At 39.1% G+C, this 17,455-nt stretch overlaps 1 protein-coding gene across 1 annotated transcript; it reads right to left on the minus strand.

Annotated features, from left to right (window-relative positions):
* Positions 1 to 1,054: 1,054 nt before the first annotated feature.
* On the minus strand, positions 1,055 to 16,953 carry LOC129254113 (uncharacterized). Its single transcript, XM_054892566.2, has 2 exons — positions 14,799 to 16,953; positions 1,055 to 12,864 (listed from the first exon to the last, which is right to left on the minus strand). The coding sequence occupies exons 1-2, from the start codon at positions 16,902 to 16,904 to the stop codon at positions 6,067 to 6,069; spliced, it is 8,904 nt and encodes a 2,967-aa protein (XP_054748541.2). The 5' UTR covers positions 16,905 to 16,953; the 3' UTR covers positions 1,055 to 6,066.
* Positions 16,954 to 17,455: the final 502 nt, after the last annotated feature.

A 17,455-nucleotide genomic window follows, 5' to 3' on the forward strand; every position in this document is an offset into this window, starting at 1 on the left:
AGTAATGTGAAGATGTACAAACAAGGAAAGTGTTGAAATAGAGAATGTAAATAAACAGAGACAAGTAACGAGGTAGATTTAATTCCTCCACTTTTCCATCTCTCGTTGTATTGCTGGGGGGGGGGGGGGGTTAGCCCCCCATGCTAATGGGCAGAGGCTATAACTCCTTTAATTTCCTCCCCCATTCCATTTCCCTTCTTCTTTCTTCTCTCCCTTCCCTATTCTCTCACCCCTTCCTTTCCTCTTTACTTCCTTTTCTTTCCCTCTTGTTCCTTAACATTATTTTCCTTCTCTCTTTCCCTTATCTTTCTTCTCCCTCTAATTTCCTTTTCTTCCCTTGCCCTTTCTCTGTCCCCTCTTCTTTTTTTCCCTTTCTTTTTCTCTCCCTTTCCCTTCATTTCTACCCCTTGCTTTTTTCACCTCTCTGCCCCCAACCCCTCTGGAACTGTCTGGTGGCTGTACGTAAGTTAAGAACGACCGGTGATCCTTTCTTTTGGTAAACGGTATACACCATTGGCGATGGTTTATCGTGTAAGAAAGGTTCACCAGTCGTTCTTAAAGTCGCTCTAACTTACGAACAGCTTTATGAAAACGGCCCCCGGTCTCATTTCTTTGAAGGGGTACAGAGGCAATGGTTCACAAAGGCAATCTAAAGTATGACACAGTTCATTAATGGTAGATGTTTGATTTATCAGCATTAGTTATGCCTTTCTTGTAAATATCATTAAAAAATTCTGAGGGCCTGTTGTGGGTGGGTGGAGTTTTAATGCAACTAAAAAAATGCACTTTTCTGGAAAAAAAATTGTTTGATTTTATTTTAATATTTGCATCACTTTCTGCAAGGGGGGGGTGGGTCCCAGAGGTAACAAAAGGAAATGCCATCACCTAAAGAGTTATCATATTAAACCTACCTAACCATGATTACACAATGAAGATTCAAACCATGATTTTAGCACCGTGGTGAAAATGGGCCCATGATTCTCTTTAAAAAGATAGTATAAAAGTGAAAGGGAAATCCATGACAAGACAAGATAGCTTACACCGAACACCAATCTTTATCATTTGTTATTTGTGCTTATTCTGCTTTTAATATAAAAAAGGTTTGTCTTCTTTTTCTCCTCTAACAAGAAAACGGCTACAATATACACATTTACATAGAGTTTCTTTCTTTCTTTGAATAAAATAGTAACTGTTCGTGCATTTAAAAAATGACATAATATAACGGTCAACTTCCATAAAGGCCCGGTCACTTAACTAAACTACGCTTTGAATCAAAGACTAGGGAGAGTATGGGGCTAAAAAAAAAATGGAAATTACATTATGCAACATTGTTAAGGTGATGAAACTTTCAGAAACGGGTGAAGTATCAAATAATGATTGAATTTGAATTTTGTCAACAAATTCATGGCAAGTAGACAATAAATTTTATGCATCAATGTGAAGTGAGATGCATTTTTCTTTGGCACCATCTTTTTACAATAGCTCACTCTAACTTTTTGATGACAAACACTACTTATTGATTTATTAATAAAAGGGAAACACAATATTTGTCATTCATTAATCCAATACAAAACACCCTTCTCCCCAAAATATCAGTATTCCTTAGTAGTATGTATACAAATTAAACTAGCACCTGTTTCAAATAAAGGGAGGATGCATATTCCACAACCACATAAAAATACATTGATGAATATTTGGGGAAACACCCATGAAATGTGTAATAATGTAAGACTTCAACATTTCGAATATTAGATTTCGACCACATGAAGAGAATAAAGAACCACGTTTCTTAATGGAGTTGTTCATATAGCTGAGTAGTCCGGCCGTAAGAATTAAATGTGCATAAAAGAGAAGAAAAGAAAATACTGATCACAATATCAGCCAGATATATGTAACTTGTGCTCTGTAAAATAGACAATACATTCAATAGGATAAATCAACTGCATATATTTGTGTCATATTGCCCTGTGTCTGGTTGCATAAAAGTTACTATTGCCTTGCTATCCAATGGTAAGTTTAACAGAATCCTGGATTTTGATTGGCTGTTGAGCCACATTCCCATGTAATGGTAGATACTATTGGATAGCAGAGTTACCACAATAGTAACTTTTATGAAATAGGTTCCTGGTTCTACACAACTTGACATAAACTCAAACCAGTCCCATCACCAGTCCATATGTTTTAAAGAAAGTAATTAAAAAAACTCACGGGTGTTTCCCAATAAAAGGAAATGAACATTTAACCCCAAAGTCAATAATAAGATATATTAGTTTTCAACAATTTGTATCTAAAGAGCACTTTCATCTGACTTATCAAAGACAAGTTCATTTCCAACTACAGGTTGATTCGAGTACATAGACAAAAAATATATAACACTGACAATTTCATGAAAATCAGATGTAAATTAGAAAGTTATGGCATTTTAAAATTATGCCTAATCGCACAAATGAAAATGCCAATTGAATCACACACTCTCTATGTCTATTCCATCTGTCCATGTTTTGTTTCTTTACTAAATTGTTATCTTAAATTTTCAAGTGTCAACTTCTATAGATCTAATAATAAAGATGATCCCCATCAAAGCACAATAATTTACATGGGTCCTAATGAAGATTTGGTGTGTTCCAATTGTAGCCAACCATACTTACTTTACTGGTGATAAAAGTTGGAGCCTGTAAATGTTTAAGCAACATCTTCTACTACTATATTCGTTGGGACACCTTGATTTGTATTCATGTTGAATTTCATCCGACATTACAAAAGAAATGTTTCCTGAAGTCAAGGGAAGATTAAAATTATATAACCTTCCTATTTTACATCTACTCTTTATGAAATTGTCAATGTTATGCATGTTTTATTTTCCCATATTCATTCAAATAAACAAGTGTTTGGATCATGAAATCTGTTCAAGGCACATAATATACGTCATTTATAAATCAACAAGAGTTGAAAGCAACGTAACCACGAAAGGTACACTTCTCAACAACAAAAATTAAAATTGTACAAAGTTTAGAGATATAACATGATACACTCTAAATCTAATACATATAGTTTAAAATAATATTTACAAAAGGAAAAGATCATGATCAAAATATTTTCCATTTATCAAGAAACATATTAAAAAAAACAGACTAAAAGTGTATAATGTACACAAAACTACAAAAGATGTTTGTTTGTTGTGAGGCTTATTTTGAATACATTGACATGACATAATGTAATATATTTTCTCATACAGTTACGTTTAATTATAGGCAATGGAAGTAATATAAGATATGCTGCTGATTATGAATATGAGATTGTGACATTCACATGATTTCTAAGCTAAATATGTATCTGCCTAATACCTTAAAGTGAAACTTTAATCTTTTTCACAGTATCATCATATATTCAGAATGAAATAAGTAACAATGTGATTATGCTTTAACCATTCCCATACCAAGTGCATTTTCAGAATGATCTACTTTGTCGCACTGGACAACATTAGAGGGAGAATATGGTCCATATGATAATGCAATTGAATCAGAGACGCATACCAGTATATTTCTAATGTAAATGTTAGCAAACACATACACAGTATATGAAATATGAGCTAATCATTGAACTCTTTAAATTGGCAGTTCAATTGAAATGTAAAGTAATATCCCTTTATGTGAATTTATCAATTTAGCAATACTCATTCATTCTTTTGCACATTATATTAATTTATTCTCTCGAACTACATCTGTTTGTATGAGAGGACAATCCTTCGTGTTGCCAATTGAGTAAAATGAGATCATTCAAAACATTATCAAATGCCCACAACTCTTCAAGTTAATACGAACCCATGAACCATCGAACCATGACTGACAATTTTTGTTAATTTGCCTGAACTGGTCAAACAAAGCAAAATGATCTCCGAGTTCTGAACTGAATGAATTCATTCAACAAGACAGATTGTAACTGTGCTGCTGTCACATGACAAAAGGAAGCAACTCTGGAGAATGAGTTTCTTAGTAAATGAGCAATTGTTTTATGTGGAAATATATAGAGTTACTCGCTTTTCAAACGTCTATATTTCGGAATTGGGGGCCAAGTGACTCCAATGCCTTTAGCATCATCTAACAGAATACAAAAAATATCCCGCATCAAGAAAAAAGTCAATCTTGAAAGCAAATCAGAGCCGCTTCCTCTTGTCATGCGACAGCAGTGTGAGTGCGTATTTTTTTACACCTACTGCGGATGTGTGTAAAAACACAGCAAATTAATTCTAAAACTGACCATAATTGGTTCTTACTGCATGTTTTTACATAAAAAACCTTGAATACTACTGATCAGTAGAAAAAAATTACATCTATCCCAGAGTAACCACCGTGACAGAATTATGCCTTGGAAAAAAAAAAGACTAAATTGACAAGCTGATGGGACTGGTAAGCATGGATATAACAAAGACAAACATGGGATGGATTTTACTGTTTTCATGATTAAAAAGCAGTTTTTCACTTCTGCCCAACTGAAAAATAAATTCATAAACACAGTGATCATACATTCGACCTTGCACAACTCGCCATTCTGTGTTGGAATGTTTCCAAGAGCTTTCCCTTGTAACTCTGCATCAATTTTATCATACATCTTTGACCTTTGAAAAGAAATAGGTGAGTAAAGTTGTTGTATAAAAAAAAAAAAAAGATCCATGAATAATTTCCCATTTCTAAGTTTTTACAAAATAATTGAATGCATTAAAAAACAAGTCAATAATTACACGAGAACTCATCAAATGCAGCATTTAAATTCAAAATAAATTACAAATAAGCTTTTCAATTGAGATCAACCATATCAAATCGTATCTTCACATTTTCAAAGCAATGTTGGGGGGTTAAGAAAACAAATATTTTACTGTATTTACATTCACATAATGCATATGCTGTGTAAGTTGTTTAATTGTTCAAATCAAACCCCATGTACAAGTCTTCCTACCATACAAGATACTCTGACTTGAAATTAATTTGCAATAGTGATATCAACATTTAAATATTTAAAATCTAATAGGCTATAAAAAAATTAATATCTGACTTGGGAATTTGCATTTAAATATTTAAAATCCACTTGACTGTCAAAGAAATGAATATGATCTATCAAATATCATTGAGGAATTTTTTTATTTCCAATAGAAGGAATAGAAACTACATATAAATATCCATTAGAATATAATTCCCATGCAAGGTTTTAACCAACCAAAACATTTTTAGCAACCAGGGAGCCATTTCGTACAGCCGCTCATAAATTATATATGACTTTACACATAACCAGCAATTAACCCTTTCTTTTGCTGAATAAGATACCCCCATATTTTCTGGTTTAACCCGACAGGAAAGGAACTTTCTAAAATTCTCCTCATAAAATCTTGACAAGTAACAAACTTCAAATTCAAATCCTTGTTAACAAAAATTTCAATCTCATAAGATGGGATTTCAAATTAATGAGCATCTGATCTAACACAAAAGAGGGTCACCATTCATGTGTAAAGTCATACATAATTCAGTTTTATGAAACCACACCCTCCTCTAATCTACATTCAATCTTTAAAATGGATTCCCTAATTTTGTTTCTCATGGGACAATAGACACTTAAGTTACTTTTAAATGAAGATTATTTTGAGCCATTAGGCTGGCAAAATATGGAATTTAGAGACATGCAAATTTCCCACAGAAAATAATTTGATTTGTTGTATGTTTTAAAAACTCTATGCTACCTGGTACTAATGGCTTCTTAGAAAAGACTTAGACACTATCATTGAATTTCATCTGAATTTAATTGAACCTCTGACCTCTCAGAAGTTGATGACTTTAACAAATTAGGAGTATAACTTCAAATAATGCAAGAAAGATCTGATAGCTGAAGGTTTCCTAATGTATACTATACGTTTATATAATCACCACGATTTAGATCTTCCATTAACAAATTGTCCCAATGTTGATCACATGTCTTTTCAAAAAGTTTGTGAAAAATAATTTGAAGACCAATACTAATTGGTCTTAAATATCTTTTTCTTTTGAATTTCAAAAAGCAGACTCTGAAATGCATTCCCTTTCAATGACCAAACATTACATTCTCATGTAGCATCTGTCTCTTTTTGTCTTTACAGTTGGCACGATATCTAGAGGAAGTTGCTCTGGCATTGGCAAATTTCCTCTTTGCAAATAGTTCTTCTTTGGTTGGATATACACCATGATCTTCTTTCATGTGGAAGGCTAGGTAATCAGTACGGGCAAACCCTTGGCCACAGTGGTCACACCTATAGGGCTTGAGGTGGGTAAAGAGATGTTCCCTCATGTGCTGCTTGCTCTTAAAGTTCTTTGAGCAATCATCAATCGTACAACAGAATGGGCGGGCAGGATCCTTGGTGATCTTGAAATATTCAGACAACTGAATGCCTCCTTTTGGATTGAGGAGAACGTGCGACGAGTGATCAGAATTCCGTTTCCTCTTCCTGCCCTCAACTTTAACATTCTCACTTTCATTGAGAACCTCAGGTTGAGCTGGTTGAGTTTGAGACTCCTCTTCTGATCCAGATTTCATGCGGATGCGCATGACAAGTTCTCCTTTCCTTGCATGCTTTGGTGGGCGACCCCTTCCCCTCTTGACAGGAACAACACTGACTACCTGAGCATGCTGCTCCTGTGGTTGTGGGAGTGGTGGCTCAGTCTTAACTGGTTCCTGTCCCAACTCATTATTGTTCTTTTGTTCAACTTGACCAGGGTTGTAATTGCCTGTGCGGCGTTTAGGCCGTCCGCTAGGTGTGTAGAGTATATCATCTTCTGACAGCTCACTATGAAAGGATCCATTAGGGGCAGGAGTCAGAGGGGTGGACTGAGAGGTGACCATTTCTAAAGAATCAAGGTCTCCAGATGATAGCAAAGACACATCTTCTGGCTTAACTGGAAGTGATTCTTGACTAATGAAGCCTGACGGAGTGATGACAGAACTAATACTGTTATTAGTATCACCTACAAGGTCTTCCCCCACCGTATCTGTAGTAGGTGGTGTTATAATTACAGTCTGTTTGACCTGTTGAAAGTGATATTTCCTTGGTCTTCCTCGACCCCTGCCTTTGTATTTAGCAATAACGTTCTTTGCTGCCCCCCATCGCTTGTGGAAACGCTTTTTGCGACCGAACTTGGATTTCTTTCGAGGCACTGGAGAATAGTCCTCATCTTCATAATCATCTTGGTAATGGATGTTCTCTTCTGGCTCTTCCTGAGACAACTCATACTCTTCACTGCCCTGGGAATATGAGGACTCTTCAGGGGCAATTGGCTGAACAGTTACTAAACCAATAATATCAGATTCAGGAGCTGGTTCAGGAGCTGGCTCTGGTGCCTCTTCTACAATTTGGGATCCCATTTCAACAGAATTTTCTGCAGCTTCCTCAGAACCCTGAGAACCCTCCGTTCCCTCCTTTCCTTCCATTCCTGAATTACTTTCTGGTCTTGCTGATTCTTCATCACTTTTTCTTTCATGTTCTTCAGTAACCTCCTCTGCAGCTGCTGATGTTGTAGCTGGAGTGCAAATGGTACTTTCATCCTCAGCTGCCTTTCCAGATTCAGCTTCTGAATCCTTTCCAAAGAAATCAACTAGATCAAGGTCATAGTCCATGGAAGTTTGAACAGGTGTAGTTCTAGAAAGGTCACTGCTGATCATAGTTGGTGCAGTCGGAAGGTTTGGAATTACAACACCCATGGCTGGTGTCAGGCTTGCAGCTGGAATACGGTCAGTGGGAATAAGTTTCTTGGAAGAAGATTTAAACAGCATCTCAAGGTCTTTGGCATCTCCTGAAAAACCATGAGCTTTTTTCATGTGCTCTGCCAGGTATTGCCATCGGATAGTGTCAAAGGAGCACTCACCACATTTATATGGTCTGGTGTGAGTTCGCACATGATCAGTAAGATTGTTTCTGCGTTTGAAACCTTTCCCACAAATGTGACAGATAAACGGACGCTCTGGATCCAACTTGTACTGAAATGGTTTTGTTGTTCTTGGAGATCTTGGACTGCGTGGGGGTTTGACTTTGTGTGGTCTGGAAGCAGAGTGATCTGATGCAATGCTTCCAGCAGGTGGTGACTGGAGCCCACCAATTACCTCACCACTGGATGTTCCAACTGATCCAGAAGGCGAACTGCTCTCTGATGACTTTGGAGTTATGATAGGCCTTACTTCAGCATTTGGTGGTGACTTGTCTGTCATACTACGTGCAACTACTGTAAGAATATCTGGACTTTCTTTACATAGGGTTGGTGATTCTGATGAATCACTTTGTTGACCCATATTTGGTTTAATAACATTTGGTTGTACTGTAGACAATGATGAGGTACTAGATCTCCTTGAAATCTGTCCATTGCTGCTGTTCATAACAGCCTCAGTCTGTTGATTGTGCCCTTGACTTCCTGATTGTTTGCGTTCTCTATGTTCAAACACCTGACCTGGATAGTGGGGAGGATGGTTACCACTTTGATGTCCAGTGTGCTGAGGATTAGCTGGACTTGCTGAATGAGGGTGAGATGTTGGTTGTACAAATTGCTGTGGCATCTGGCTTGGTCTGACCTGACCAGGGATGGTGGTCATGTTAGGCACCATACCCTGTTGAAGTCCTTGTTGACTGTACTGAGCACGCATCATCAGCTGATGAGTTGCCCACTGTTGGTGTTGCTTTGCAAGTTGTTCTTGTTGCTGCTTTTGCTGTTGCAGTTGCTGCTGCTTTTGAAGGTGTTGCTGTTGTTGAAGTTGTTGCTGTTGTTGAAGTTGTTGTTCCTGTTGCTGCTTCAGGGCAAACTGCTGTTGAATTTGTTGCATGGCTGTCAAGGAGAGCTGTGATCCTGGTGCTCCAAGGTTTGGTTGGGCAAGAGATGTTGCAATATGACTGGGCATGTTCATATGTGGAGCAGTGAAACGCATACCTTGAGCTACTGCTGAAGACAAACCCATAGGATTCAGGTTAGGATTCATCTGGAATCTGTTAGCTGTTTCTGGTTGTATGAATACAGGCTGCTGAGGTTGCACATTATGTGGAACCGACTGCTGCATCATTCCTGGGTATGGAGGATGACCCATCGGTATATGCAGAGCAGAATTTTGCTGCTTCATAGCATTGATGTAAGGATTTCTTTCCATGGGATTGCCACCAATTGAATTATCTGGTTTGTAGAACACTGGCTGCTGCATAGGCATCCCCAGCTGTCCTTGCATTCCAGGTGGCATTACAGATGAGTCTGGTACATTTGAAGGTGCATACTGCCCACCATGTAGCTGAAACTGAGGAGCCTGTGGATGAGAAAATCCTTGAACATGTGCATTTCCGACAGGGCCTTGCATCCTGAGGTCATTCCCTTGCTCTTTTATGTGCTCCAACTGATGATGTTGAGAACCTGTGGGAAAGTTTGACTCATCTTGTGATTCACTGCTCGTGTCTTCATGTTTTTCTTTTAGCGATTCTACAGACACAATCACTGGCATAACCATATTATTGCCATTCTTCTCTTCCTTTTCAGAGTTTTGGGTTTCTGCATCATTCTTTAATTTGCCATCATGGGAAGCATCTTCCTCCTCATCTGCTAATTCAATGATATCACCAGATGGAGCTTTGACTTCAATGTTTTCCTGTTGTATTTCTTTTTCCTGATGCATTTCATCTTGGTAGTCAGTGACATCTTCACAAGACATGTCCAGTAAGAAATCACCTACAGTCTTGATACCGGACTTTGCCTCTTCAAGCTGTACGTCAGAATCATCTTCAACAGTTTCCTGTTCTGTTTTGCCTTCTTGATCGTTAGCTTGTGAAGCTGGGCCATCTGAACTCTCAGGACATGTTGCATCCTTTTCTTGTTCTTGGTCTGAATTCCTTTCAAGTTTCTCATCCTCAATAGAGATAAAGCCATCACTTGCTACTGAAATACACTCTGACTGCAATTCATGGGAAGGTGACTCTTCCTCTTCTTTACCTTCAGATTGTTCATTTTCCATTTGTTCACTTTCCTGAGTAACTGAATCCTCAGTAGGTGTTTGTGCTTCTTCATTTTGCTTAAGAACATGCGCATCATCTATTTGACTTTCTGTGTCATCATTGCTGCCAAGGGTTGTGTCTGGGATATTGTCTGGCAACTTATCTTCCACATTTGCATCTTGTTTATCTAAATCTCCAGTTTGCTCAGTAACATCATCTGAACTCTCTGGTAGGGATCTCAAAGTGCTTTGCTCATCATCCTCAGCTGGGTTTCTTTCCATATCATTAGCCTCATCATCTTTTGCAATAAAGGCAGTACAATCATCTTCCAAAGATTCATCACCATCTTCGACAAATTCTATGTCTGTAACTGTCAACTGATCTTGCACTGGAACAGTTTCGTGATCTGTAGCATCATCAAATTTGCCATCTTCTTCACCTTGCACACTGGCAGATCCCATCACCTCATTATCGTCCACTCCAGCTGTCTCAATATTTTCTCTTTCAGGGCTAAGATTTCCTTCCATTTCAACATGTTCTGTGGATGCAAGTCTCTCTGTGTCATCCCCAATGTCCATAGATTCAAAACTGTCTCCCTGATTCATGTCGATGCCACCTGCATTTGCTTCAGCAGCTTGTCGGTTCATCCGCTTGCGCCAACGCTTCATGAGTTTTTTCCTCCTATGTTTGGACATGACTGTCTTTTCAGGAGTGTTTACAGGCTGTCTCTTTGGAACATACTTTGGACCTCCATGGACAAGTTCAATATGCTTGGCTACATTATCCTTCCGTGATGCCTTCAAACCGCATGCTCCACATGAATACGGCTTTACATGTATCTTAATATGTTCCAGTAGACAGTGTGTCGAGTTAAAGTTCTTCGGACAGAGATTACACTTATAGGGACGTATCGTACCATTTTCATATCTGCCATAGGTTCCAATAAGATCAGTTGTTGTGGCCTTGGGGTCTTTGTAAATTATGAATGTGGGTACATCATCACTACTCCTTCGTCTGGGTCTTCCTGGACTCTTCTTTGCATTAACATTGATGTACTCAATTTTAATACGTCCACCATACTCATTTTTCACTGTGGTAGCTTGCTCTCCTGCTTTCCTGCTCCCATATTCTGCCCTTATCTTCAAGGACCTCTTTCTTCCTCGTCCTCTTCCTTTTCCTCTACCAAAGTCCAATGATGAAGCATGCACAATTTCAACGTTTGAATTCATACTAATACCAGCATTGATTTGTGACAAAGAATTGTTGCTACAACCAGGTTCTTCTAGACTGCCAATACCACTTACACCAGGCATACCATCACTCTCTGTTCTATCTTTATCATTCTGGAGTTGGACATCTGCATGGCATTTTTCCATGTGAGCAGTCAACTGCCTGTCGTCCATGAATTTAAGATGGCACAACTGGCAACGTACCATGAATTTAGCACCTTTAATAACTACCCTAGATTGGCTGTGGTAGTATTCTTTGTGAGATAGGAGTGCCTCTCGATTCACAAATATCTTCTTGCATTGTGTACAGATGTACTTCATTCGTTGCTTTTTACGGTGAAATTCTTTCCATAGATCCCAGTGTCCAGGAGTGGTTTGCAGATGCTTTTCATATGACTCTTCCTTTATAAATAGGCGGTTGCACAGTTCACAGTGCTTCAAAGTCCCACTTCCTCCAGAGCTCTGACTTGAACCCTCAGAGTTCAGATTTCCATTCCTATCCTCTTCACTGCTATCATTCTGGTTTTCGGGAATTACAGAATTATCCTTTTTATCAGAGGTTAACAGTCTCAATACATTTGGCAGGTTTTGATGCTTCTTTGCTTGGATGGTTTCTGATAAATCTGAAGATGATTTAGTTGGTAGGGTATTTTCAGTTGAGTTGATTGGCCGAGGAGCGATCGGGACTGTTGCTCGCGGATTATTGCCAACTGGTGGAATGCTCACTGGAGCTACAACCCTGGCCTGCGGCCTTTCATTCCCAAGTAGAATTGGCTGTGGAACCTGTTGAAGCTGAAGGGCTGGATTTTGATGAAAATGCTGATTGGGATGTGCTTGTGAGAATATTCCCTGTGGGGTATTTGGCTGGATATGCTGAGGATGGCTACTCGGATGATGATGGACATTATATTGTGGACGATTTCCAAGTTGTTGCTGCTGCTGCTGCTGTAACTGCTGAACAAGAATAGACTTGTGCTGCATCGGCTGCTGAGGTGATTGGTGCTGCTGTGGTGATTGGTGCTGCTGTGAAGACTGATGCTGCAATAAAGCTTTTTGCAAGACAGATGTGTATTGACCCTGAGGTACATGGACAACTTGGTTAGTAGGGGCAGGTGGCGCAACACTAGTAGGGGTCCAGTTGGAAGAAGCTATCATACTCCTTACAGTTCCACGGGGGAGGAAACGGCTATGGTCTGGTTCCTCAGAGCTGTTTTGTTGCATCATTACATCAGATGCCCTCAAGTTTTCATCAGAACTGGACCTACGCCAGTGATTCTCCCGGTTTTGTGCAATTTGTACAGGATGTGGTGCAGGACGTTGGGATGCAGGAATAAGTGGTGGGGGCTGGCCAGAGGGTCGTTCAACTGGTCGTTGCTGCTGTGCTGGTGGTGTTAGAGAGCTGGGCAGGGAAGGCCTGGTCGGTGCAGGTTGAGCCACAGGTGAAGACGGGACGGTGCTTTTGTTTGCTTCCTCAGCAGCCTTGATAACAGTCTTTGACAACACAATGCCATTAATTAAACTACTGTTCACACATGCAGTCTGCTTGCCCTGGCTGTTGAAGAGGATGAGATTTCCTTGCATGTCAACCTTGAGAGTGTCACCTCCTTGTAGCATCAGAACAGTCTTCTGACTAGCTGGTGTTCCTGGTGGCATCGTAACATTCTAGAACAGAAGAAAAGGAGATGGAAAAAAATTATAAGAGAAGTGTCTTGTTATACTACCTGTAGTTATTGATATATAACTAACTACCCAAATGGCACACATTATTCAAAATAGGCATAATATAAACTTTTCTTTTACTTCTAGGACAAAACTTTAAATTCTACCTTGTTATAATGAATTTATTAATTAACTGCTATTACCTTTACAGAGGGCATTTCATAAAGAGTAAAGAATGAGTGACTTGGAGTGGCACTTAACCCTAAAAAGACTGGGGGGGGGGGCTGATTCAGCCCCCCCCTCAACATTTTTCGCGATAAATCCGTCGTGCAAAATTTTTTGACCGCGTCGCTCGCTGACTTTTTACTTTCAAGTCTCCCGCAACTTTTGAGACTAAAATTGTGACCCCCGGGTACGCGGTTCCGGAATTACGCAACATTTCGTAAGTGCATGCAGACCCAAAATTACTCAAAAACGTGAATTTGTGTACAAATCCAATGCAAATAGTGTTTTTAGCCAAAATTCATATATGTATCATTATTTTTCCTTTTACTGCTTAATATCAATTAATTTTATCTTTTTTATGGTCAAAATAAAGTCCCTGACAATTTCCATTGAAAAAACAATAAAAAACAAAAAGTCGAAAAACAAAGAAATACATAAGAAATTAAGAAAACAATAGAATACATAAGAAAATAAATGTGATGTTGAATTCTTTAAAAAATAAATCTGATCAGATGCCTATCTAGAGTATGTGAAACAAAAATTAGCATTTTAGGGGCATTATTTAATTAATTAGAGCAAACTTATGATTTTACGCATAAATTAGCATAATTAATGAGCAATGAGATTTTTTGCAGAATTTGATATTATAGTTTTGTAGATAATGCCATGGGTAACGTGCATGCCAATTTTCGTCGCGATTGAGCGGTCGACGGCCGAGATCATAAGGGGGGGCTGAATCAGCCCCCCCCCCCCCAGTCTTCTTAGGCGTCGAAATAGCCCAGTCTATTTAGGGTTAAAGGAGAATGAAACTCTTGGAGCAAGTTAGCTTTTGTGAAAGCAGAAATATCAAAGAATAAGATCAACAAAAGTTTGAGTAAAATAGGACTAGCAATAGAAGAGTTATGAGCATTTGTATGTCGAGATCACTAATGCTATGGAGATCCTCCCATTGGCAATGCGACCAAGATCTATGATGTCACAGATGAACAACTCTCCCCTTTTGGACACTGAAAATATACCCCAAAACATCTCTTTTTGCTCATTCTAATCATATGACAAACGATTCATCAATGATATAATGTTGTGAAACCTATGTACTTGTCCTCTCATAAAGAGAACACCTCACCTTGTGATAGACTCTATAAAAATTAGAATATAAGTGAAATAAGTACTAAAGTAATGAGGGAGTTGTACGTGTGTGACATCACAGATCTTGGTCGCATTGCCGATGGGAGGATCTACATGGCATTAGTGATCTCAATATTCAAATGCTCATAACTTTCTTATTATTCATTCAATCTTCTTCAAACTTTCAACAATATGTTTCTTTGATTTTTCTCTTTGATATGGATTCAGCTGGTTTCAAGGGTTTCATTCTCCTTTAAATTCCCAGTTGCGACCAGTATAAGAGGCATCACAGCATTGGTCAAATCATACTTAGAGGATGTATACTAAGTACTGCGTACTATGTTACATTACTATGTTACAGTATTTTACATATCATTTGCACGTCAGCATTGAAACATGACTTAAAGTCACACTTAAATCTTGGTGAAACACCCCGCTGGTCTTAATTTCCAACTTTATTTCAACCCTATGACAAAAATACTTTACATTAATCAACCAGGCTTGGAATCAATCAATCCGCCAATAGAATTAATCCAACAGGAACAAATAAATAATAACTGTGATTGCAGGGAGAAGATACTCACCTTTAGGGTGGTGCTGCCTGGGACAGGTGGTGCTGGTGGTGGTGGTACTGCTGCCTGATTATTTGACATCGCTTTTGGTGGCAGGGCTCTTGGTGGCGGGGCAATGGTTAACTGTGGAGGATTCCCTTGCATATGGTATACTCTGCCACTGTCCTGTGGCAAAGGAGCTGAGGGTGAAGAATTGGCAGGTAAAGGTTGGAGCAGTTCATTCATTTGTGGCGGCACATCAGGGAGTGGCCTCTGAAGTTCTGTAGGCGACTCGTGTCTATCCTCAAAGGCAGCTTGTTGACATATTTCAACTGGTGATGATCGTGCAGAAGAACTTTGTTGGTCGTCCCTTTCCTCTTCCTTACCCTCAAAGAATTTATTTGCAATGTCACAGAAATCGGTAATGTCTGAAGCTTCATCCAGCATGTTTTCAATTGCTGGGGCGATACGGGGAGAACTGGCATTTCTGCGCCTCTGGCTGCTACTCTTGCCCAGCATACTGCTGACTGGTTTGCAAAGGACACTTTCTGGTGCTCCAATACCATCTTCGGAGTCCATTTCATTATTATCATGCACTTCACTAGTACCTTCCGAGATATTAAGCTGATTTAAAGACAAACCACCGTCCTCATCTGACTGTGAGTCATCTATATCTGAGTTTTGAAAGCATGAAGAAGTAACGGCTGCAGGTGATTTTTGTTTGAAAATTTTTCTCCTAGACTGGGACTGTAAACCAGTGGGACCACTCTGATCACTCTCCTGGGGCATGGCAATTTGACTACAAGTACTTGAAGAATTGACCCTGGCTAGCATATTATCAAGAGAAAACTTCTTTTTCAGCTTAACCTTGCTTATAGGGGTGGTTAGAGTGGAAGAGTTTGCAACTTCGGTTGAAATAACACTATCCTTTGGTCCAAAACTTGAAGAATCATGTATAATTTCCTTCTTAGAATCATCATGTAATGAAGAGTCTTTGGGGTTTTCTGATATGCTATTTCCAACAGCAGAACCAAAGTTTTCCTGTACTGTTTCCATTTCCTCAACACCATCTTCAGTTCTAGGATCAATTGGGTGGTCTCCTTCCTCATGTATCACTGGTCTTTTGTCTTCACAAACTGTCACATTCTGCATTGAAAGTCCTGAAGGAGGCTCAGATGAGTTACCAACAAGATTTGTATTTGGAATGACTATGGATGAGTGATCACTAGTTGGGATCTCACTACTAGAAATATTAGTTGAGACATTACTCTTGCTGTGAGCATCCATGGTTACCATTTGCTCAAGAATGTCATTTTCTGTATTTTCATGCTTAGCACGACTTTCAGTATCTGCTTCTTGAGTTTCGAGTGGGGAAGCAGATGCCATGTTGTCTGAATCATTGACTTGACTGCCTGATAATATAGTGAGCTCCATTTCAACATCTTTATGCATCACATCTGTTAATCTGGTGTTCTTCTCTGATTCTTCCACAATGACCTCAGTGATACATTCACGCTCTTCAATGTCCATAGCTGATGACACATTGGATGAAACGGCATTAATACTTGGTGCGTGGTCATTAGGATCAATGCTTTCACTATGGACAGTGTTGGCTTCTCCTTTTGAACAAAGTGGAGGATCTTCCTGGAAAGTTTCTGCAGAATACTCTACAGACAACTCGGCTTCATGAGAAAGATGACCAGGTTCAGGTTGAAATTCCTCCTCATGAGGGTTATCAAAGTCATCAAAAGGCACAGATTGCTCACACTGCAATTCCCCTGTTTGAACAAAGCCTTCCTCAGGAGAGCCATCTATTTCAATTTCCTCAGCATTCATCTCAACAGTCTCACCACCAGGGGCATTTCCGCTGCTGTTCACAAACACAACTCCTGCACTGTCTTCACCCTTATCAAAATTGGATTCAGAAAGGTCGTTTTCTGGCGGCTCTGGCGGCGTGAGGTTGCTGGAGAGACAGGTACGAAATGACTCTGTGGCTATCATCGGTAAGACGAGTTCATCAGAATCAGTATATGTCCGCTCACAACCCAGGGTTTGCTGGTCCACAGGGGGAGGAGACTCTGGGGATTCCATGATGATGTGCTGGGAGGGTGGTCTACATGGACTGGCAAGAGAATCCATTGTGCTCTTCAACTCTTCGGAACTGTCACGTCATTGTTGTAGATACACCTGGAAGATACAAGCAATACAGACACAAATGTTAAAAAAGAAAATATCCCAAGGTATACTATGATCGGCAACTTATTTAGGGATTAACAAAGACAGGGAAATTCACAAAACTTACCAACATCTCCTAATGCTCAGATATAATGCAACAGTGCTTAGCAGCATTTTTACAAGTTCAGATATGTCGAGACAAATCACCCCATTTTGCTAAGGCCCCCCCCCCCCAAAAAAAAAAAAATTGTCTGGTTGTCCTTAACCGACAAACCCAATTTTCTTTTATTGTTTATTTAAAAATCCAATATCGGCAAAACTTGCATTGAATAAATGACAAAATGAAAAAAAAAAGATTTATAAAGCCTATATAATATGTAGGCCCAATTTGTGTTGTAGACTGTGTGTATATGTGTCCAATAATATAATTCATACACAGATCAGTGATCAAAACATAAGCAATGAAAGAGGGATATTGTTGCCTAGTTCAAATGTAGATGTTTGTATTTATATTT

Source organism: Lytechinus pictus, chromosome 2, assembly GCF_037042905.1.
Source record: "Lytechinus pictus isolate F3 Inbred chromosome 2, Lp3.0, whole genome shotgun sequence".
Lineage (NCBI taxonomy): Eukaryota > Metazoa > Echinodermata > Echinoidea > Temnopleuroida > Toxopneustidae > Lytechinus > Lytechinus pictus.

Excerpts from the sequence above, each read along its gene's own strand:
- LOC129254113 (XM_054892566.2), bottom strand. The coding sequence starts at position 16,904 with ATGGATTCTCTTGCCAGTCCATGTAGACCACCCTCCCAGCACATCATC. Across the intron at positions 12,865-14,798 it reads CAGGCAGCACCACCCTAAAG|AATGTTACGATGCCACCAGG; the intron begins GTGAGTATCTTC and ends CTTCTGTTCTAG.